Source organism: Aricia agestis, chromosome Z (assembly GCF_905147365.1).
Source record: "Aricia agestis chromosome Z, ilAriAges1.1, whole genome shotgun sequence".
Lineage (NCBI taxonomy): Eukaryota > Metazoa > Arthropoda > Insecta > Lepidoptera > Lycaenidae > Aricia > Aricia agestis.
This window is the reverse complement of record NC_056428.1, coordinates 17,649,417-17,671,791: the sequence shown is the minus strand read 5'-3', so window position 1 is coordinate 17,671,791 and position 22,375 is coordinate 17,649,417. Positions and strand designations below refer to the sequence as shown.

Genomic DNA, 22,375 nt, shown 5'->3' with positions numbered 1-22,375 from the left:
AAACGTGCTCTTGTTACTACACAACGTGTTCCCTCCAAAACTCCATCAAAAGTTTCAGTAAAGCGTCCTACCACTTTACTGAATCGACCGACTTGACTTCTTGACTGTATTGAGTTTATACTTAGACTTTGACTAGATTTTGGAACTGACTGACCCGACGATAATATAGAAAAAATTGTATTAAAGAATATTGTTTTCCCGTCATAATATTATACTCGACCTTGCTAATGTATACTCTAAGTACTCGACACTGGCCATGGTTATAGCCGAAGTGCCATTATATGAAAAAAAAAAAGAGGCTTACGCCAAAAGAAGAAGAAGAAGAAGGAGAGGAAGTATGAAATTGTTGATTTGTCTATACAGCTTCGTAGAGAAATTACGATGATTTTTCTCTAAATCCGAACTTATGTTACTTTAATTTACTATAGATAAGACAAAAATAAAGTATATATTTAGGTTTTGTGTAAACAGTGGGTGTTTAACTTTTACGATTTTGTGAGATTATGATCAAAAGTTTTGAGCAATGGCGTCTGAACAGCCGGATTTGCTGTTTTTCGACACATTTTCCCACGATACTAGCGAGGTAAGCCTGTTGTTATATTTCAGTACAGTAAGTCTTTGCCAAAACCCTCTGATACTGGCAACTCACAAAGGAGCCATTAATAAAAAAGAAGAAAAATACACGTATTAACTATTCTAACGTATTCAATGCCGCCAAAGGCCAATAATGGTATCACTATAAAGTTATAAACTACCTTGGCTATACCTTCCAATAACAGGTAGGCCGGATGAAAACCTACATAAGCTTCATAATTATTTTCTTCAGCATAAACACTAATAAATAAACTCTTTTTTTTTTACAAATATCCATGCAAAACACAGGTATTTAAGTACTACGTACTGGAGCTGCTATTGCAAACAAAAAACTTGTCGCACTTAAGGCATGAACGGGGTGGGAGGCGGTGATTGCTATAGATTAGTACGGCAGAAATGGCACAGTTTTGTGCCTACACTCGAATGAATGCAGAATCTATTTGAGTAAGCCCTCTTACAGACGAATGGCACATGTCGGCGGCACGTGTCAGCGGCAGTCAACGACAGCCGTTGACAGTTTATGACGCTTGCAGGTGGCCTACGACGACCACGACCTTTCCTAAAACTATCATGTTTCTAGAGCACTTTGTTGTAAGATTACAATAACATTACCATACTCACTTTTTAAACATAATTTTACTAAAAAACAGTAAAAAATTCAAAACATAGTTAAATCCGCTGTGAAATATCAACTTTTTTAAGATCGCTAGCTTGACGTTCAAGTAATAAATGCTTATCTATTGGTGTCCCTTAGTAGAGGTGGTGGTAGGCCCCAAGTTGTGACGTACCACCCAAAGGTCTACGGGTTGGTTTCGTACGCAACGGACAACTTGCATCAGACGGATATTTTTTCACAGTACATCCGCTGAATCGGCAGCGTACGGATTACCAACTAGCCTAGTAAATGACTGCTCAAAAGGGAGACCGTGTGGATGAAAAAGTCGAAGCAGAAATTTCGTGACACAGACATGCCGTTCGTCTGTAAGCGCTCTAAGTGGATAAAATAAATATTAAAAATTACTTTTTTATAAAATTTATAATTAAGTATGGATCCATGGTCCACTATAGCCAATTACCTTATTTAAATTACTTAAATATTTTCAAATACAATAATAAATTTACTATAATGTATGCATGTATAATGCACATAATATTTTAAATATTACCAAAATACAAACTCATCTATGTGAGTTCTTCATTTATCGTCGTCTTATCATAGATCTGTATTCTGCCTACATTATACTCTGCGAATACTACTCTCTGACTGCAAAATAGCGCGCGTCTTCGCCTAGTAATTGAATGTTCGTATTTTAATTGAAAATAATTAAATAAGAATGCTAATACCGTGTGTGTCGGGGGACCGCCAACCGTGTATTTTGCATTTTGTATTGCCATGCCACTGATTGTCTCGATTCGGTTCGCTGTGAACTGACCCTTAAACTATAATGTTATGTGAAATCAAACATCTACATTAGCGGTCCCCCGACACACCTTGACAACAATTATGGACTAAAATATCACTTTACACTTAGGAATTATTTAAACTTAAAGTCAGTAAAATATTATATTATTTGATTACTTTTTAAAGTTGTTTAGTGTTATTAATTTACAATACGAAATATGCGCCCGAACACGTGGTGTGGTTGTGGTACGTGTGGGTTGGCCCTAAGTCTCAATTTCAGTTTGTGCCATGAGTTTGAGGTAGGAGCCTGTTATTGCTAAAAACAAACAAACTTTACTTCTTACTTAAATAAACTCTAATATCACTGAACATAAAAAATTTCATACATTGTGTTATATGTTTCAGGAATTGAATTTAGATTTGGTTCAGTTTCCGAAGTCTGTGTTTGTGCGGGAAATACGAATCATACCACTCGGTGCCCGGGTGGAGGGAGACTTTCCTGGTGGGGTGCGACTGGGTGCCACCAACCCCACTAAGTTTCACATTGACTTCTTTGTGAATGACCTCAGTAAGCCCGGAGCTTCAACATTTGAGGCCCTGGGCAGCCTGGAGTACTGCCAGAATGGACAGATACACATGGAGTGTAGTAATGATGCAGAGCAGCCGAGGATTCCTACCGATGGCCTCGTTTTGAGAGGTACCTTCTTCTTTTTCGTAATGTACTAAAATAAGACAGGAAGACTGCAGTAGTAAGTTTTATCTGAGGGGCTAAAATGGTCGCTTTGAAGAATCATGATTTGAATCATAATATGATTCATTTTTGTAAAATCGCAAAATGCAACTCTGCTTGCAATTCATTTCTGTATTTTTGTACTGATTTGACATTTGTCAGTTTGACAGTTTTGACAATTCATTTGCTGAATTGTATGAGAGGAATTGCTAAATGTGACCATTTTAGCCCCGCAGAACTCCAATAAGTTTAGATAACATAGAGAAATAAATTACTAAAACCTCCTTAATAATTATTATAATACTGTGTGTTGATTTTTTGATTATTTTAGTATAATATTATGTATTTTAATTTTCAGGTTTCTACACAACAATAACTTTAGCTGTTTATGGCACTCTGACACAAGTGGTTCCGGATACACCGGCAATCGTCAACCAGCCTCCCCCAACCCAGAGACCAGTGTCCAGGGAGGCCAGCTCCTTGCCGGCCAACGTTTCCCAGACAACCGAGTGGAACCAGGAGGCCTCGAACCCTATACCCGCCCTCCCCTACGCGGCCAACGTCGCCACGAGCAATCCCGACGCGTACGGGCCCAATCAGTATCCAGAAAATTACGACAGCCAAGTATACAGAAATGAATACTACCCCAACGAAGCTCCCAAGGATCCTCGAACCTACCATCACATCGAGGACGCCGAGTGGGAGAAGGATAGGCAGGATATTCCTTGCGAAAGAGACGCCGATAGATTGCGGCTAAGCCCCAGATCTCTGGAGTTGGAAAGGGACAGGGAGAGGCGGGAGGGGCGAAGCCGGCGGCGCTCTCTCGACAGAGGGCGGAGTCGCGAGACGTCCCGACACAGGGATCGAAGCCGGGACCTCGACAGGCTGGACCGCCTGCGGTCTCGGTCACGTAGTCGGGACCGGGACTATGTGGTTAAGGGGGAGTACCGGCCCCTCAGCCGCTCGCGCTCCCGCAGCATCGACCGCGACTGGGACCGCGGCTCCTACAAGAAGGACGACTACCGCCGCCACCGCGACTCCTCCTACGACCGCTCCCGCGCCGGCTCCTACGAGCCCCGCTCGCCCTATGACAAACGAGCGCCGTCCTACGAGCGCAAACTCGGCTACGACAAGCGATCACCGTACGACGCGAGAAGCTCGTCCTTCGAGCGACGCGCGCCATCGCCCTATGACAGAAAGCGCCACTCGCCGTACCGCGTGCGAGGCTCCAGCTACGGCAGTCGGTCGCCCAGCCGAGATGACCCGAGGAAGCGGCCCCGGACTCCGCCCGGTGAGAGCAGGCGGCCTCTGTCCCCGCGCGACGGGGACGCCGCGAGCCCCATCAACTCCGTGCGGTCGGAGGAGCCCCCCGAGTATGACAGAACCGGAAAACTCGTCCCGCGCATCGACTACTACCATCCCAACTACAGGCACAAGAGCTCCATCCGCAGCCCCTCGCAGGAGGCGGACCCGGCGTTCGCCGAGCAGCCGCACACCAGCCTGGTCACTGTGCCCATCGTCGACACCGCGAAGTCGGTCGAAACTCCCGGCCGGAATCCCGAGGACGAGTCCGTGGACGCGGAGCCGTTCGAGCCGATCCTGTCCGACGAGGACATCTGCGACGATCTCGACGACCGCACATACATGGACGTCGACTACGACGCGAAGGAGTACTGCGGCGTCGACGACATCATAAAGTACTACAACCCTTTGAAGGACGAGTGGAAAAAATACACCTACGTGAACATACCTTACTTGCTGTCGAACGATAAAAACGTCAAAGACGTAACGAGCGCCGGCTTCGACGTGCTGTGCGGTGCGAGCGTCGGTCTGTCCAAAATACACGACATCACCCGAGGCGCTAAGAAGCGCGAGCAGAAATTCTTCTGCAACACGTTCTTGGACATCGACAACTCGTCGCGGGAGGACTGGGTTCACCAGTGCGAGCTCCTCTACGTTCCGCTGACTAACCTGTGCAAAAATACCGACATAGTCCTGCGAATATTCCGCTCCGACGACGAGGAGGACGCCTGCGACGAGTTTGTCGACATCTACAATTTGCTGGTGACGTTCTGTCGAATCGGCTTGAACTTCGAATTCGCGCTCGCTCAGCAGCAACCGACGTACAAGATCCGGCACATGAAGTGCGGCGTTCGCCTGGTCGAGGCCCTGATGGCTCACCGGCACAGCGGTCAGGTAATGAGGCGTCTGCTGGACAATGGTATCGACATACCCATGCAACTCCTGGAGATGTACTCCAAGGAGTACATGGCCCTGAGTCTCCGGCTCATGATCTTGAAGTCGTTGAACGCCTGCTTGTCTTCCAAGGTTGCGATCGACCGTTTCATGCAAAACTCCATGTTCCCAAAATTCGATAAGAACGATAATTCCAGGCGACCGATGAACGGCTACCAGGCGCTGATCGCGATGATGCAGTGCAACCCGTTGGGCAGGATAAAGTTTTCCCTGAGCGCCCTCATAAAGAAACTGAACATATACGAGGCGCTGGCGAAGCTCCACGCGCTCGTTATAAACTTCAGTAAAACCACATCGGAGAAAGAATCTGAAGAATCCGAGTTACCCGAAAGCGACGTCAACTTCATAGTCGACTCGATGGAGGAGATCCTTTACACGTACCGCTCCCAGTGCTTCCATCTCTCGCAACCTAAACGTTTCCTTCCCGCGTCGGCCCAGTTCGAAATAAGCAAGGAGTGCTCCAACGAAATACTTCTCGAGTTCTTCGACATTCACAATATTCTAGAAACTTTCGTTTACCTCCTGAGCTGCCCGTCGACCTGCAACAACCTGGCGGTCACCAGCCCCATCCACGACCTCATCTTCGAGCTGGTCAACACGCCCAACGGCCTCGAGTTTCTGTACGAAAAGATGGTGGCGAGCGAGATCCTGTTCAAAATTCTGATTCACCCGGACGGGCAGCAGAGCCCAGAGGAGACCGCCTACCCACATGACAGCAACCTGAGCAATTACAGCGACCTGCAAATTCTCGGCCTCGAACTGGCGTACCGGCTCAAGGCGATGTACTACCTGCGGTCAATCTGCGACGCGCAAGCGGGGAAGCCCGACGACAACGAGCTGATCGACCGCCTCCAGGCGCTGTACTGCCTCAGCTTCGGCTGCGTCGGCCGGACCGCCGTCCCCGCCGTCGTCGTCATGGGCGACAACGCCGAGTGCCTCATGGCGGTCTTCGAGAGCGACCCGAAGACGAGGAGCAGGACCGAGTCCCCGTCCAAGCAACGGTCCCCCGCGAAGGGCTACGCCATCGAGCTGATCGTCTCGGCGGTGCGGTTCGCCGCCGACGTCCCCTTCCTGAAGAAGTACGGGCAGAGGCTGATCGATGTGTCCCGGGAGCACGACAGGTTCGAGCCGAGCGTGTCCAGCGTGTTACAGGAGGTCATCCCGTACCTGAAACCGGTCGAGAAAAGCGACGTGCTGGCCGGGGAGGACCTCGCCGAGTGCGTGGAGATACTCAAGGCCGGACTCGAGCACTCGGCGGACCTGCCCGGCGAGCTGACCACGTGCCTGCGGATTCTCCGCCACTATTGCATCTCCGACTACGACAGGAACTCCCCCATCGTGTGCGAGTCGCCCACCGAGGAGTACGTCGAGCTGAAGTACAAGTACAACGTGCTGCAGCTGTTCTCGCTGGATGGCGTCGCCCACATCGCGGGGATCCTGGACCGCCTGGCGAGCCACTTCGACCAGCCGAGCATGCACACTTCGCTGTTCGCGTCAGTCCGAGGCCTGCAGCTGGCGCAGCTGCTCGTGCCGAGCCTGCGATTGCTCGACGAGATGCTGGTGCGGGTGGTGCGGTGCCGCGGGCCGCGCTTCCGGGACCTCACCGCCGCGCCGATCCTGCTCAGGACGTACGGCATCGCGAAGTCCTTCCCGCTGGGCTGCATCGGCTCCAGGACGGCCGAGCGCGCGGCGGAGGCGGCGGTGCGGGCGCTGCTGGCATACGCGCAGCCCGTGGCCGACGATGCGAAGGACGGGGAGTCGATCCGGCGCGGGCTGTGGACGTCCCTGTGCTCGGAGGTGATCCAGTACACGATGACGGCGCCGTGCACGTTTGCGGCGGGGCTGCTGGTGTTCTCGGAGCTGCTGCCGCTGCCGCTGCCGCTGCAGACGCGCGTGGAGCCGACGGCGCGTGAGCTGGCCGACGCCGCCAACGAGCGCCGCCTGTGGTCCGCCCATCTGCACGCGCTCGCCAACGACCTCGTCGATATGATACAGGTACATTTTGTTGATATTACGGAAGTATAATAATTTTATTACGCTTTTTAAATGTGTTTTAATTCATTAAGCCCCATACGCTCACCGGTGAACGAAACACAATAAAATACATATAAAATATATATTGTATCTCGTTTTCCCACGATCGACGGTTAAAGTGATTGTAACGTTTTTAAAAACACAAAGTGACTTTTGGGTTTTTGTAGTACATTTCTGCATTGTTGTTTCGAATTTTTTGAACAAAATTCGAGATTGAGGTCACTTTTTTATTTTATACTTTCCCCCGTATTTCAGGTGATCTGCATGTCGACCTATCGTCCCGTGGCTCACATGCTGCGGCGCGTGTGCGTGCAAGTAGCGGACCTCGCTCCTAACACAGCGTCGGTCGTCGCGCGTGCGGCCGTCGGAGCCGTCGTTAGAGAACTCGGTGCAGACCGGAAGACCGGGGAAGTCAAAGAGACTGGAGACGTCCGGAAGACCGGAGAGACCGGGGCGGCCAAAGAGGTGGAAGTTTTAGGGGCGGGGACGGGGGCGGGGCTAGCGCGCGCGCTCGGCCTCCTTGCGTGTTTGTTGTCGCACGCGCCCGTCAAGTGTGCCGTGCTACATGTCATGGCCAGCGGCGGACCGAAGGCTAACGACCTGCAGGTACAGTGTACGCGTTTTTATATTCATACTAGAAATATAAAATGAATATGCTTACAGTCTACAGTATGTTTTGTCAAAATGACTATCATTGCTTATTCTTAGATGTCATAAAGATGTATTGGCGGAAAATAATAAAAATACTCACATAAATAATTTTTTGTAACTTTGCAATTGAATATGCAATTTCGAAAAGGGCACATATCTGTAAACTTAGAATGTTCAGGAACTAAAAAAAACTAAATATTTTCCAAACCATGTATTATATTCTTAAAGTAGTTATTGAGTAACATTTTGGTATTAATTTGCTTTCAAAAATGATTCAAATGATTTATTTTAATATTGATTTAAATTTGTTATTAGATATTTAATAATTGTGAGATGTGCCCTTTTCGAAATTAGGACTAATTGGGTTACAATAAATGAAACAAAAAAATCATAAGAAACTAGTATATCTTTTATTTTAAGCATCTTAAATCAAACATATTATTAAAATTAGACATGCGTAACACGCTTTTATTAGAAATCTTCTTCTGCAGCTTCTCTTTCAGTAGTTGTAGGCCAATGTAAGATTTCTTTATAAAAATCTATAAATTCAGCCGGTATGTATTGCTTTACCTTTGAAATGTCTGCAATCTTTAGATGGTTTATAGGTACTTTACAACTATATACTGAATTTGTTTGGTTAGGCAAGTTACTATAAGTACCCTTTACTTTTGAAAGATTATATACTTCTTGAGAAATGTCACTATCTATATAGCTTTTTGCGAGTACTTCACCAGGTTTTCTTGGGTCAAAAACAAACTCGTAATAAGTCGATACTTGAAAAGTAACTTTTTGACTTTTAGGTACATTTTTTCCGTAACTTCTCACTGATAAAGGTTTGGCTTTAAAATTTATCTGAGCCCATTTCTTGAAATCTATAATGTCTTCCGTATTGACTTTTCCAACGTTAAATTTCTCCGTGTTGGGGGGCAACATTTTTGGGGGCATCTGAAATAATATTGGTCAATAATAACTTAAATCAATAAAAAAAAAAAAACAAAACAAACATGAAACTGATTAATATCATTAAAATCATTACGAACGTCGTAAAATAATCTAGGCTATCGTTTTAAATTAATACAAATAATATGAAACTATGTGGGTACCTATATTAATAATCAATGAACTTACCGGCAACTTGCTCCTGTTTGTCGTCCTGGTACTCGTCTCCCTTTGTGGTTAATATGTGGTAAACCTTTAATTTTGGAAGTTCTGATGACAACATGTTTATAGTTCTGTTGATTTCTTACTACTCTTTTCTTTTTTTTTTTCGGAATTTCATTATCGGAATCCGAAGAACTCATTGTGTGCGCTTATAATGTCACTAATGGCCGTGTTAATTATCCACTGTCAATACAATGACTGATGCAATATTTACTTGCATTACAATTTACATCATACTTACTAACGAAAGAGACAGATATATTTTGCTTCAACGTTCGTATTTTTAATTCAATAAGTTCGAAAAGGGCACATCTCTGGGAGTTGTGACCTTTTCGAAATTGTTTCTGTACTGACTATGACATTGCTAGTCGAAAGAATAACAGAGATGTGCTCTTTTCGATCATAATGGATGAAGGCAAGCATTTACACCACATTTATGAAAAAAAACCTATTAGGCAAAAAATGCGACATGTGCCCTTTTCGAAATTGCACATTCAATTATAGCTACTGTATTCATGAATGTACATTTATTGTTACCAGTTAACACTCTATTTTAGTTCTACAACATAACATTTACATTCAGTTGGCGCTATGCACGGTGCTGACTAAGTCGCCCAGCTCGGGCGAGCACGCGGCCGCTCAGGAGTGCGCCGCGCACGCACTGGCGGCGCTGTGCGACGGCGAGGTGACGCTGTCGCCACATACCGAGCCCGAAGCCGTCGTCGGCAACTCGCTCCCGAGCCGGGAAGCCCTGGCGACGTTACTCGACGCCACTGCCGATTGTCTCGCCGGTGAGAAGACTGCCGCCGTAGCCTCGTCCATACTCCGCGCGTACTTTGTGCTGACCGAACACGAGTACGGTTTTACGCAGTTCAAGAAGTTTGTAACGCGGAAACGGGCGGCCCTCGGCAAGTTCTTCAGGTTTGTTGATTGTTGTTAAAGTTGTTTTATTAAATTAGCAAATCTGTTTTAAAGTAATACTTTCCTAATTGCCTTAAACAATGCTCTTGGAGCAGTTTAACGAGATAGTAAAAAACTGCATGAGGCAACCTAAAAGCAAAAAGTTGATAAATCGGTTTTATAAAAATATTTTACTGCGTTGTTAACTTATCGTTTACCGCGACTCCGCGAGATTTGAGACTCGATTCACTCCATGGAGTCTTAAATTTCACGTGGAATAGATTTTCCGGAGAAAAAGTACCTCTGTGTTTCACTATATCTGAGCCAAATTTTCGAAGCCTGATCATCGTTATATAAAGGTGGGCGCTCGAAGCAGGCGAGGAGCGCGCAGAATGCCTCGCGCTATACCTAGACCTGATCAGGATATTACGGGCGGAGGAGGGTGAGGGGCCGGGCGGGAGGCGGGGCGTCCTCACGCCGGGCGAGATGGCCGACATGGTGGAGTACTCAAACGAGGACGCCCATCCGGCGTTGAGTCTGGAGAAGACTTTGAAGGTGGGTTGTGATTTAATTTATTTTTATTAAAATAGTTATACATATTAAAATATGTCGACAATTTGTTTTCCACTATACATCTATCTATGTTATCATTAAGTAAAAGCTGCAAGTACAAAAAATTTAAGTGTTTTATTAATCTTGTTTAGATTTAATACTTAATAAAGGACACTTGTTAGCATTTTGACGAAATTTTTTTGCGTAAGTATTATGTTACTAAATAATACTTTAACAAGATTTTTTAAAGCAAAAATTAGCAAGGAATAAAAGGCTTTTATTTATTCTCTATGTAACTTAAAGATATTCATTAAAAAATCCAGGAGCGCAACGCCGACGAGGAGGTAGTATCAAATGCGACGTTCCTCGTCACCCATCTCCAGAAACTACCGGAGAGCGAGGAGGCAGTGGCGGCCGCCGGGGGCGCGGCAGAGCTAGTTCCGCCCCCGCCGCAGCCTCTGGCGGCGCAGTGGGCGGGGCGCACGCTGCGGTGCGGGCACGCGCCGCACGAGCGTCTCACTGCCGGCTACTGGCTCACCGTGCCGCCGCCGCCAGCTGAAGACGACGTTGCGCTTGACTTAGTAAGTAAAGACAATTTCGATTGTTTATTTAGCACTGTTTTGATTAATTAACCCCCGACAAAAAAGAGGGGTGTTATAAGTTTGACGTGTCTGTCTGTCTGTCTGTGTGTGTATCTGTCCGTGGCATCGTAGCGTCCAAACGGGTGGACCGATTTTGATCTAGTTTTTTTTGTTTGAAAGCTGACACGATCGAGAGTGTTCTTAGCTATAATTGATTATCATCAGCCTGCTCAAGTTCTGGACAATCAGGGTTTATCTGGTTCATGAAAGGCCGTTAGCAACTTGTAGTCGTTTGATGGGTTTTATATTTCATTCTAGTTGTGAATATTCAATATACGTATACAAATAATAATGGAAAGTTGACCTGGTGTTGCAGCATCACCTGGTAATCAATAGGATATCCAACTCCTCGCCAACTTAGAGCAGAGGTTTCGTGTTTGGGCTCATTTTGATTGCGACAACCAGTAAGAAGTAGATAAACACTAAATACTGACGCATCACCTGGATTCTATAGGAACCGAGCTTTGTATGAACCCAAAGTGGATGTTTGGGCTCATATTAACGGCCTTATCGAAAAATATATTGATAAAATATGGTAATCATGAGAATATGATTATGTTGATAGGAATTAATATTCTGCACTGTAACCAACACAAGTTTAAAAAGTATTAAATAAAATTAAATTAAGAAATTTAAAAAAAAACCCGCCAAACAACTTTAAAAAGTAATGAAATAATATGATATTTTACTGACTTTAAGTTGAAATAATTCCTAAGTGTAAAGTGATATTTTAGTCCATAATTGTTGTCAAGGTGTGTCGGGGGACCGCTAATGTAGGTAGATGTTTGATTTTACATAACATTATAGTTTAAGGGTCAGGTTTCAGCGAACCAAATCGAGACAATCAGTGACATGGCGATACAAAATGCAAAAGACACTGTTGGTCCCCCGACACACCGTGACAACAATTATGGACTAAAATATCACTTTACACTTAGGAATTATTTCAACTTAAAGTCCGTAAAATATAATATTCTTTCATTACTTTTTAAAATTGTTTGGCGGGGGTTTTTTAAATTTCTTAATTTATTCTTATCAACATCAGATATTCTCAAAGTGTGCTGATGCTCTGCAAAAGCTTATCTTTCGCATAAATTGTGTTTGTTTTTGGAAATTACATTCAAAGAACAAAACAATATCTTTCTGGTTCGTCTAAAATGCTAAAAAAATTGTAAACCCTTGATCTACATTATCATACAAATCAGTCATATGTAGACACTACGCGATGATGCTTAATAGTGCTGGCTTATTAACATTAAAAAAATGTAAAAGTGGAGAGAAAAATACTGCAAAGCTAAGTAGGTGTCGCTATAAAAAAAACTGTCGCCTCTACCACTACATAGATGTAAATATCTGTCATCATAGGTATCGTGCGACATCATGGAGTTAGCTCAGGCGCTGCTAGGGGGCGGGGCGGGGGGCGGGGCGGAGCTGGCGGCGGGGCTGCGGCGGCTGGCGGGCGTGCCCGACGCGCGCCAGGACACAGTGGCCGACGACAAGCGGCCGGCGGTGGCGCTCGCTCGCGCCCGCGACGACGCCTTCCGCTCCCGCCCGCCCAACACCTCCCGCCCGCCTAGCCTGCACGTCGACGACTTCACCGCCCTGCAGCACGCGCCCCGAGCGAGACATTACACGCCCCAGCACCAGACGCAGCATCAGCTCGCCAGGTACACTCTCACGCCAGTGTTGACAATACACGAAATTTGTATTGACATTATATGATTATACAAGCGAGTATATTTTATGCCTATCTCGATTTTTTTTGATAAGTTTTCTATTTTAATCCTATATACTTACTCGTAAAACTACAATGTTGTTAATTATTCGTTTATTACAGAGGGTCTCGGAGGTTCGGCAACGCGACGCCCGTGCCCGGACACTACCGCCATCTGTGAGTATATTTTATCTGTTCACTGTCTAGACACGCAGGAGCGTGGCCGAATCTAGTTCTCTAGCAAATTTTTTGATAAATCTCAACAAAATTTTTTTAATAGATTCTGTGAGTATTTTTAATACTTTTTTGGGATAATATCCTTATAACCACGTAGATATTGTTAAAAATAGGATTGTATTTTTGCTTGTGTATATTCAGAGAAGTTGATTCCTAGGCAGATGGCGGACCTACATAATTTGGTAGCGGTACGTGAAACCGCTCTCAGATTACAATTATTGAATTGACATAACCCGGCTCACCTGGCCGGGTTAGGTCTGCCGTCTGTCAAGTGCCTATGAATCAATTACCTCCATGATAGTTGATACGATAAGTAATGTGTTGTACAGTCGCGGTCGCGGCGCGTGGGAGATGGGCGGCGGGCAGCACTTCGCCGGACACTTCCCCCCCTCGCAGCAGTACGGCATGGGTATGTATTTATTTTATTTACGTAACAAACACCGTGAACACATGTGAAAGTGTGTCTGTCTGTCTGTTACCACTTCACGCCCAAACGACTGAACGGATCCTGTTGAGCCATGGAGATACTTTAAGTCCCGGGAAAGGATATAGTATACTTTTTATCCCGAAAAAATGTACGGTTCCCGCGCGATAAACGAATGTTTGCGCAACGGAGTGGCGGGCGTCGTCTAGTACTTTATAAATATGATTAATATTAAGTTAACAAACAAGCCTAAAGTACCGTTACTCGATACAAAACTAAACACACAATGTGGTGACTGGTGACTTCGTAGCGGGAATGCGCACACTCTCTGTTACTACTAATCAAATATCTTGTGTAGTATACAGTCGTTATAGATAAACAATTTTTCATCTTTGTCCGATATGCTAGGAAAGTGGCTTGATATCGAATATAGTCTGGTATTGCTATAACGTCTGTACACACACTACACAGTGTAGATCTTTTTTGTTGAGTTTGTGAGTCCGGGTGCCATCGAAATTCTCATACAAACTTAATACCAAGATCATTTCCGATACGAGAATATTTACCATATTTGAGTTATTATTCATTAAGATAGTAATTACCTAGGTTCCTGTACAAAGATTCACTACAAAATATTTACATACAAGAAAATATGAACGACTACAATTGAGTATGTAAATATTGTAATCGCTCATATTTTTGGTATTACTTAAAACTATTACTTAAAATAAATTAGCTTTTGCTCTTTTTCAAGATTAAATTATTGTTGGAAACATTTACCATAATTATTAATAACGCTTAGGTCAGTTAGGTATTTAACAATAATTAAATTAAGCTATTCAATATGTAATTGAAAGACTTAGCTTGTAGGCGCTTGATTGTAAATTTTGAATGACTGCGAGTCCAGACGAATAGACTTATTATTATGATATTGTTATTTCTTGCGTTTCAGGTGGCGTGGGTTGGGGCGGCGGGCGCATGGCGCGGGGGCCGCGACATCGCTCCTTCATGCGCTGAGTACGCCCCTGCATAAGTGTTGTCTCAATATATCATACACACTACATACTACTTTTTTTTTCAAACCTCTATCAACAGAGACCAATTGTGGTCTAGTCGGATCGCACATTGACTAATGACTACGATCATAAGTAAATACATATTAAGACTGGGTTGCACCATCTAACTTTGACTTTAACCTTAACTATAACCGGAAAAATTGACAGATCCCGTATGAGAATATGGGGTGTTTGGGCGCCATATTTAACTTTAACTATAACCCCGCCTCTGGTGCAACCCAACCTTAGTCTGCGTAGTTTACTGGATCTAACTTATATTATCATCACTCGTTCGATTAGGAGTCCTAAATGAAACAACCTTAGAAAATTTAGAAACAAATCAACTTTATTATTATCAAGATGAAAAAGATCAAATAATATACATAAGCTACGGAACAGATATGTAACGTACATAACCTAACTTACAGCAAACCAAACTTCTCTATACATATGATACAACCCTGGCGGGCGACTCCTTAGCGTTAAATACAAATCGTCTTTATAATTAAACGTAAAACATCTCACTAGCACGTATGTACATCAGTCTGTGCGCGCGCGACCGGTCGCGCGACAGTCTCCGCGACAGACGCCGGGCCGGGCGGGGCGCATCGACTTGCGGCGACCAGTCGCAGACCTGCGCGATGCGCGACAACTTATGGCGACCAGTCGCAGGGCTGCGCGGGGCGCGACAACTAGTGGCGACCAGTCGCTGGGTTGCGCGGGGCACGACAGGTCGCGGCGATTAGTCGCCAGGGTGCTCGGGGCACGACCGATTCACCTCGAACCACTGGTCTATGCAACTGAAACATGAGAATAAATAGTGTTAATATTATCAAATTCGTTAAACATTTTTTTTTTTTTTTTTATTATAAAATTGGGGCCGTCTATAGACTGTTCGTCCATATCCTTTTTTTGTTATTTTATTATTTAGATTTTTCGCACCAAGGATAATTGAAATAATATTATGAATTTTAATTAATTGTGGTCCATCACGCCATGGACATTTTTTTTTTTTTTTTTTTTTTTTTTATATATATATGTGTATATGTATATTTAATAGAATAGAGTATAATATGTTATACATATAATAAATAAATATATACATTTATTGTTTTATAAATTGCATACTTAATGATAATATTAATGTTTTGAACGGTGAGGTCCCAGTCGGTGTGGCGGCCAGTAGATCCGACATTTTCCGATTTCCTTAGATTTTATGCTGCTCCACCCTTTGCCTTTAGATGTTGTGACATTGGCTTGGTGGAGAGGGGTCACTCAAGCTGGGTGGAGTTTTTAGGTTGTTAAAAAGACATCGTTCTGTGTCGAATCTACCCGCCATGTGGCTTAGGACTTTATTCGTTAAACATTAGTCATTCATAGTGTCTATCCACTGCGGAATTCGACGCGAGTCGCGACGATGCTTGTGCATATTGTAATGTAAACGATATAATATTATGCCTAAAGTCAGCAAGCATTGTACGGTTGTAAGTATCAGCTGCATAAAACTTTGATAATAATAATTAACAATAACAAAGCGTGAATTTTGTCCAGGTGTGTAATTGAACGTCTAAACTGATATACGTTTCAAAATCTAAAGTTACATTAACCATTCGGCATTCGATAACATCAGTATTACGTGGCTGTCAAAATATATTTCTGCTGCAAAATAATGAACTGCAGTAGTCATCACTGTATTAAACGAGTCATTGCACTAACACAATGGCAGTAAACCGCTAACTATACAGTAGCTACAACCATAGCTACAGTAGCTGGCTGCGGGGCGCGGGCGACCCAAATGCGCTGAAAGCCGGGAACAATACGCGGCTCTCGAGCTGTAATACTGCCACTTTAGCGTAAAGCGCTGTCATGGAACGTGGCGCGAATAACCGGGCTTTTTTTTAAGCAATGACGATTTATTTTAACTGTTGACTACCTATTTTATATTTTAACGAGCTTTGGCCCACGGCTTCGCTCGCGTTATGAAGTGTTATCCTACGATGTCGTAGGATGATTTGATAAATCGAATTTTCGCGAAAATTCTAGGGATTTCGCGAAAACACGGATTTATCAAATCATCCTACGACATATACAAACTTTCATCCCCTATTTGAACCCCTTGGGGTTGGAATTTATCAAAATCCTTTCTTAGCGGATGCCTACGTCATAACATCTACCTGCATGCCAAATTTCAGCCCGATCCGTCCAGTGGTTTGGGCTGTGCGTTGATAGATCACTATGTCAATCAGTGAGTCCTTTTGAGTTTTATATATATAGATTGCATATTAAAAATTGTATCCCGAAAAATAAGCTACATTTAGTATAAGTTTTCAATATTTAAGGGAGTATTGCCCAGGGAGACTTTTTTCCATCTACAGCTACAATCGTAGATAATAATACCACAGCTTTAAATTCTAATCATAGCTGAATTCTGAATAGACTTTACCCAGAAAGCTTTTCACATCATAAGATACTGAATTCAAAAATTGTATATCCTTTGGAATTTTCTCATGAATTGTTAGGTAATTTTAATTCTCAACGAGCTAATATTATTTGAAATGATTTTGTAGATAAATAGCATTAGCCAGATTGATCTACGGTTAAATGGTGCACAAGCTCTAGGTGTAAGTTCCCTCAAATGCTACTCTGGTATATAAAGTCAATACTTTTCGCCAAAATATGGTTACAGTTATTATTATTATCATAAACACGTATGCAACGAAAATTGTATGACCAACGAATGGCAAACAACTAACACTCTACGAAATACACACTGGTTGTGGGAACTTTAACGGTCAATTCTGACTGCAACGCGACGCGTAGATGCGTTAATTCTAAATCTGTATGGATTTGACAGACTTCCATTGCGTGAATCGTCATGCAAGTCTGTCAATTCAATACAAATTTAGAAATGTATCTACGCGTCGCGTTGCGGTCTGAATTGACCCGTGGTCGGTTTGCGTTTAGTGCAACGTAGTTTTTGACTCAGTTACTCCTGTATAGTATTTATACATTTTTTTTAAAATTGTCAATAAATTTTAAATTTATTGTATGTGTGTAGGGTTCCTCACCCTTTGTGGTAAATGCAGAGGCAGGGCAGGCGAGCGATGGTGTCGCCGGCCGTCAGCTCCTCCAGGCAGATCACGCACTCGCCCTTGCACTCGCTCAGCACGTCCTCTGCAATATTACAAAATACTTATAGGTTATGCGGAAACACATCATTTTTAGGTCGACATGTAAGGAAATTGAAAGATGCGAATTTAATTCATGCAAAGGACAGGAAGAGAAAAAATTCGCTGTTACCTTTGATATCTTGTCCATATTATAAATGCGGACGTCCGTCTGTTTATCTGTCGGTTTGTTTGTCAGTCGGTTAGTCTGTTACTTCTTCACTCTTAAAGCGCTTACTCGAATAAGATGAATGTCATAAGCTTTTTCAAGAAGAGAAAATAGAATTGTTTTTGTAAAGGCAAAACGTACAGTTCCTGAGCGACAAAAAATGTGGCGGAACTACTGACACATCACATTATCACATCGACTCGACTCTCGTCACATTGCAATGTAAATTTACCCTAAAGGTTGATTCGTAAGTTGATTCAGACCGCAAAGTGACGCATTTCTAAATTTATATGGATTTGACAGATTCGCAAGACGTCTCACGCAATTGAAATCTGTCAAATCCATACAAATTTATTTATGCCTCGTCTCGCCTCGTCGCGTTGCGGTCTGAATTGATCCTAAAAGATAAGTAATATATTTTTCTGTTTATATTAAAATTATTTATGCAGGTTTTTTTTAACACATTCATCGTGGGTATCGCAGACACAATAGATTTTCAATTGCTATGCGGCAGCCGGCTGCCGCTTGGGGATCGGTGGTTTAAAAATTTTTCAATAATTGATTTTCTGAAACAATTAATATTGACACAGGAATAATTATTATCGTCCGCCATTAATCTCTCGTTTCTGTGCGAAAGTGCGACGTCGAGCTCTTCACGACGCTCTATAGAGCTTTTACTTCAAACGGAATTAAGGTGAAAGTCTGAAGACACTTCACTCGTTTTAATCAACAAGTCGGTCCCGTTATTAATTAATACCCGTTAATAATAAATTAAAAATTGTCGTTATTATCACAAGTTCATAAATACATTAATTATTTATATTAATAATACCTCTCTTATACTTATTTCGGTGTCGATGGTGAAAATAAGATAGCTATCATTATTTAAAGCAGAGCTACCAATTATAAACACATGTATAATTCCTCTATGCAATACCTAAGTGTGTAAGCAATACTCACATTTTACTCTTAAATCCAATGGGAAAAATGGCTTGACTGATGAATTTTGAATTTTTACATACTCGTCCTGTGCATGGGTCAGCTATCTTGTCAGTCATATTGTCTGCATTGTCCTACTCAAACTTGAAACAACATATTTTCTTTGTAACAGCGCGGGAATCGAACCAATAACTTACAAGTCCTACAACTAACAACGTCCGAGTCGAGAGCCTAGCACATAATATCTACTAGAGCAGGGAGGCATTGAACTTATTAGCTTTGTCCACACTGTGCCTTTTTCTGTTCGTCAAGGGCATGCGTTATAGCGCAGTCAAAAGCGAACGTGAGGCATGCCCACGACGCATCCGCCCTCTAGCCGTATCCAAAACATTCGCTTTGTTATTAAAAATGACAGTTGGCGTTGCGTTCGTTGACGCATTCAATCATTGAATGCGCCAAAACGAAAGATAAATAAAAGAAGATGACGAAAATTGAAGACGAAAGTAATTAAGTTAATCATTATTATATCAGAATAATGAATAGTAGTAACCGCAAAGTTATAGCGGACGCACAACATAGAATCACTGTAATCCGGTGAGCGGTCATCCTGTCTGTCTGTCCGGCCGTATGTCTGATATTATAGCGAAGGCTGTGGTCACTGGTCGCACACTGTTATTACTTCTTAGCTAATCAATGGCCGTGGCCCGTGTGCTACGAGTATGATGGATTATCTCGTTTCTCGCATTATTGTCCTGATTTTAAATGTTAGTTTATAAAGAAATCAAAAGGCACGTAATTCAATCATTATTATAATTTAAACCAACGGTGCTTTTCGAACTTTTTTATGACGCGGCCTCCTATGGGATGACAAGATATTTCGCGACCTCACTCTTTGCTTTATTTTTTGGTTCATGTATGTTTATGAATATATCATTTTGTTTTCTTTTCGATTTCTTAAAAATTCACCTATTTAATTATTTTTTAATCTTTAGTTTTTTTATTGAAATAGTTATCTCGACCTCTGGCGACCTCCCTACGGAAGCTGTGGGTCGCAAGTCGCAACCCCCTGGGGGGTCACAATTCACAGGTTGAAAAACACTATTTCAAACCTTGCGGCCGCATACTGTAATGCTAATTAAAATTATGAAGAACTATCTCTACTTCTTTAACTCTAGCATGGCCACAATATCGGGTTTTTATATTTTCTGGTCATCATTTAAACGATTGATCTTTATGAGTACCATTTAATTAAATTGAGAGATATTACTGTACTGACCGTTATAGGAGAGGCGCGGTCTCGTGAGGCACATGACGAGATGGCACTCGATGTCGTCCGGCAGCACGAACTTGCTGCACACCGGACATTTTATACCTGCAACGAAGAGACAACAGCTGTTAAATGTGGAGGGACTTTTATATTATAATGTACTGGGACATTGAGGCTGATGCACGATTCCCATCCGCCAATTTTCATTCGCCAAATCGTCCTGGCGAACTAGCCGAAGGCCGAGGCGATTTTCAAAAGTGGCAATGTAAAGTGTTGGGGCAATGGAGCTAAGCAGAGGACTGATTTTCATACATCGAATCTTCATTTGCAATCGAAGGTAAGGGCCTAAAAGTCAGACAAATTACTCCGCAATTAATTTAATGTAATTACAACCTAACTATACAAATTATAATAATATCAATATATAAATAATATAGAATTAGACAGAGAACACTTCTTATTTCTTTTAAAATAAAGAAAAAAAACCAGTCTCTAGGTACATAATACTGGACAGCACCCCCCACTTCACCCCCTCCAAACAAATCACAGTAAAAAGCGCACAATTCCATAACGAACGCGCCCGTTTCAGATAGAAGTTTCATAAATATTGAGCCACACAATTTTATTATTCTTCGCGAGTTCCTCCCTCCCCTCAACCTCCCTCAACTACCCCCTCGACTTCCGAGCCGCGGGATAGAACATAGAATACATTTTTTCGTTTATTTTTAGTTCAATAATTTCAGTTTATATTTTTTAACCTTGTACCTAATTATATAAAATGTAGAGTAAATTCTGAAATAATAGAAGCTTACAAAATGAAAATAGAAATATTGCTAATCTTAGTAGGTAGGTACTAATAATGTTATCACTTATCACACACTGTGTACGAAAAAAAAATAAACGAGGATCGTCGAAAACCATAAAGATTGCTTTCGTACATATACTGTAACTAATTAAAACAGTAAACTAAAAATAACTAGCTTGAATAGAAAGAAATATTTAATGTGTAACCTTAGAGTATACATTAGCAAGCTATAGAGCGCGCGCATCGCTCGTTCCCCGTTGTGCCGATCGTAAGCAGAAGTTCTATAGATACTTGTCAAACGTATAACGCAAGTCTAGTGATGTTCCATGCGCCATCGTTTGACGCTTATAGGAAAATATGTTCACACTCGTGCTTACAGTTCATACCTTGTTAGAAGCACTCTATAGCTTGCTATAATGTATACTCTATGTGTGTAACCAATTTGAGAATTACGTCAAGTGTCAACGACAACAAAACGTTTTCAGTGTTTCCTGAATATTGGAACAAGCGTTCCAAGCACACAACAACGGACAGACGGACAGCCTTTGTAGTTTATACATATTACATAATATGTGTCACTGATGTTACTACATATTACATAATAATATATTGACGCCCGAAAATATACAGGATGTAACAAAACTAAGACGTGATAATACTTTATGGTGTGTATGTCACTGGACTAACGATTTTTTCCACTTTAAAACTTCATATTTCACAAATGGATCCCTAAATCGGAAAATGATCTATGAATACTCGTAATATTTTTAAAAAACCTATCCAATGACACCCCAAACGGTCGGGTAGACGCGAAAAAAATGGGACGATTTTACGCTTTGATGCGCTTGATGTGCAGGGATGGTACCATAACAAAAAAATATATATATACCATTTTATCGGCATCATTAAAATCTGCATTCATGCCGAACTACAGCTTTGTAGGTCCTACAGTCTCTGAGCAAAGCCGCGGACAGACAGACCGAAACTATAAGGGTTCCTTGTTGACTACGGAACCTTAACAAGGTGTTATCCACAAAGCGTGTTCGGCAAGTTCAAATACTTCGGTCATAGGTACTTCCTAAGTTTAATACTTCACATAAAGTGTGACATATTTTATTATATAGGTAAGTATTTAAGTATTCCTTATGGTAAAAAGTTTGGAGTTGGGACAGCAATCCTAATAGTTTATAGTTTTTTCGTAAAAGTACAGACAGATACAAGTGTAAGTAAGCTATTAGGTTTGCCGAAACTTAAATAAACATCAAAATTCTTATTGTACTTAGGTAACTGGTAAGTATGTCTTATGATATTTTCTCTATTAATTAATAGTTAGCAATAAAGACCATTATTGTATCTCTATTTACGTTAAGATCAACATGACTCTCAACAGAACAGGTATTAGTAGCGGGTACCTGATAACACAAGTGATAGCGGCCAGTCAGGGCCGCCGCGAATCGATACCACCTACCGGACAAATGACCCTAGTTACTAGTACATATAGACAGGTGACAGCTCACATACCATCAATTACTTACATAGCTTCGACTATCAAATAAAAATCTATACTAATAATAAGAAGTGGGTCACGCTTAAACTGCTGAACCGATTTAGATGGAACTTAGTGTGGAGATACTTTGAGAGACCGCAATAAACGAAATTAGGCGATACGGAGATGTG

At 42.5% G+C, this 22,375-nt stretch overlaps 2 protein-coding genes and 1 long non-coding RNA gene across 5 annotated transcripts in view; 1 reads left to right on the top strand and 2 right to left on the bottom strand.

Moving 5' to 3' along the window:
- Window positions 1-351: 351 nt before the first annotated feature.
- Window positions 352-14,386, top strand: LOC121738432 (protein virilizer). Its single transcript, XM_042130472.1, has 11 exons — window positions 352-583; window positions 2,402-2,693; window positions 3,085-6,977; window positions 7,272-7,622; window positions 9,412-9,749; window positions 10,088-10,283; window positions 10,604-10,861; window positions 12,287-12,588; window positions 12,759-12,812; window positions 13,202-13,281; window positions 14,249-14,386. Exons 1-11 carry the CDS (start codon window positions 524-526, stop codon window positions 14,311-14,313), a joined length of 5,889 nt encoding a protein of 1,962 aa, XP_041986406.1. The 5' UTR covers window positions 352-523; the 3' UTR covers window positions 14,314-14,386.
- Window positions 8,567-8,889, bottom strand: LOC121738438. Its single transcript, XR_006037283.1, has 2 exons — window positions 8,796-8,889; window positions 8,567-8,612 (listed from the first exon to the last, which is right to left on the bottom strand). It is a non-coding gene; the product is annotated as an uncharacterized LOC121738438 (long non-coding RNA).
- Window positions 14,387-14,674: 288 nt separating the features above from the next.
- LOC121738437 (E3 ubiquitin-protein ligase ZNRF1) overlaps window positions 14,675-22,375 on the bottom strand; it is a 151,231-nt gene continuing 143,530 nt past the window's right edge. For 2 of the 3 annotated variants that reach the window (XM_042130478.1, XM_042130480.1), the window contains exons 2-4: window positions 19,903-19,998; window positions 17,420-17,525; window positions 14,675-15,151 (exon numbers count right to left, since the gene is read on the bottom strand). In XM_042130478.1, coding sequence (XP_041986412.1) covers window positions 15,094-15,151; window positions 17,420-17,525; window positions 19,903-19,998 — 260 coding nt within the window. In that variant the 3' untranslated portion in view covers window positions 14,675-15,093. The remainder of the gene's footprint in view (window positions 15,152-17,419; window positions 17,526-19,902; window positions 19,999-22,375) is intronic. The other variant, XM_042130479.1, reaches the window with a different exon arrangement.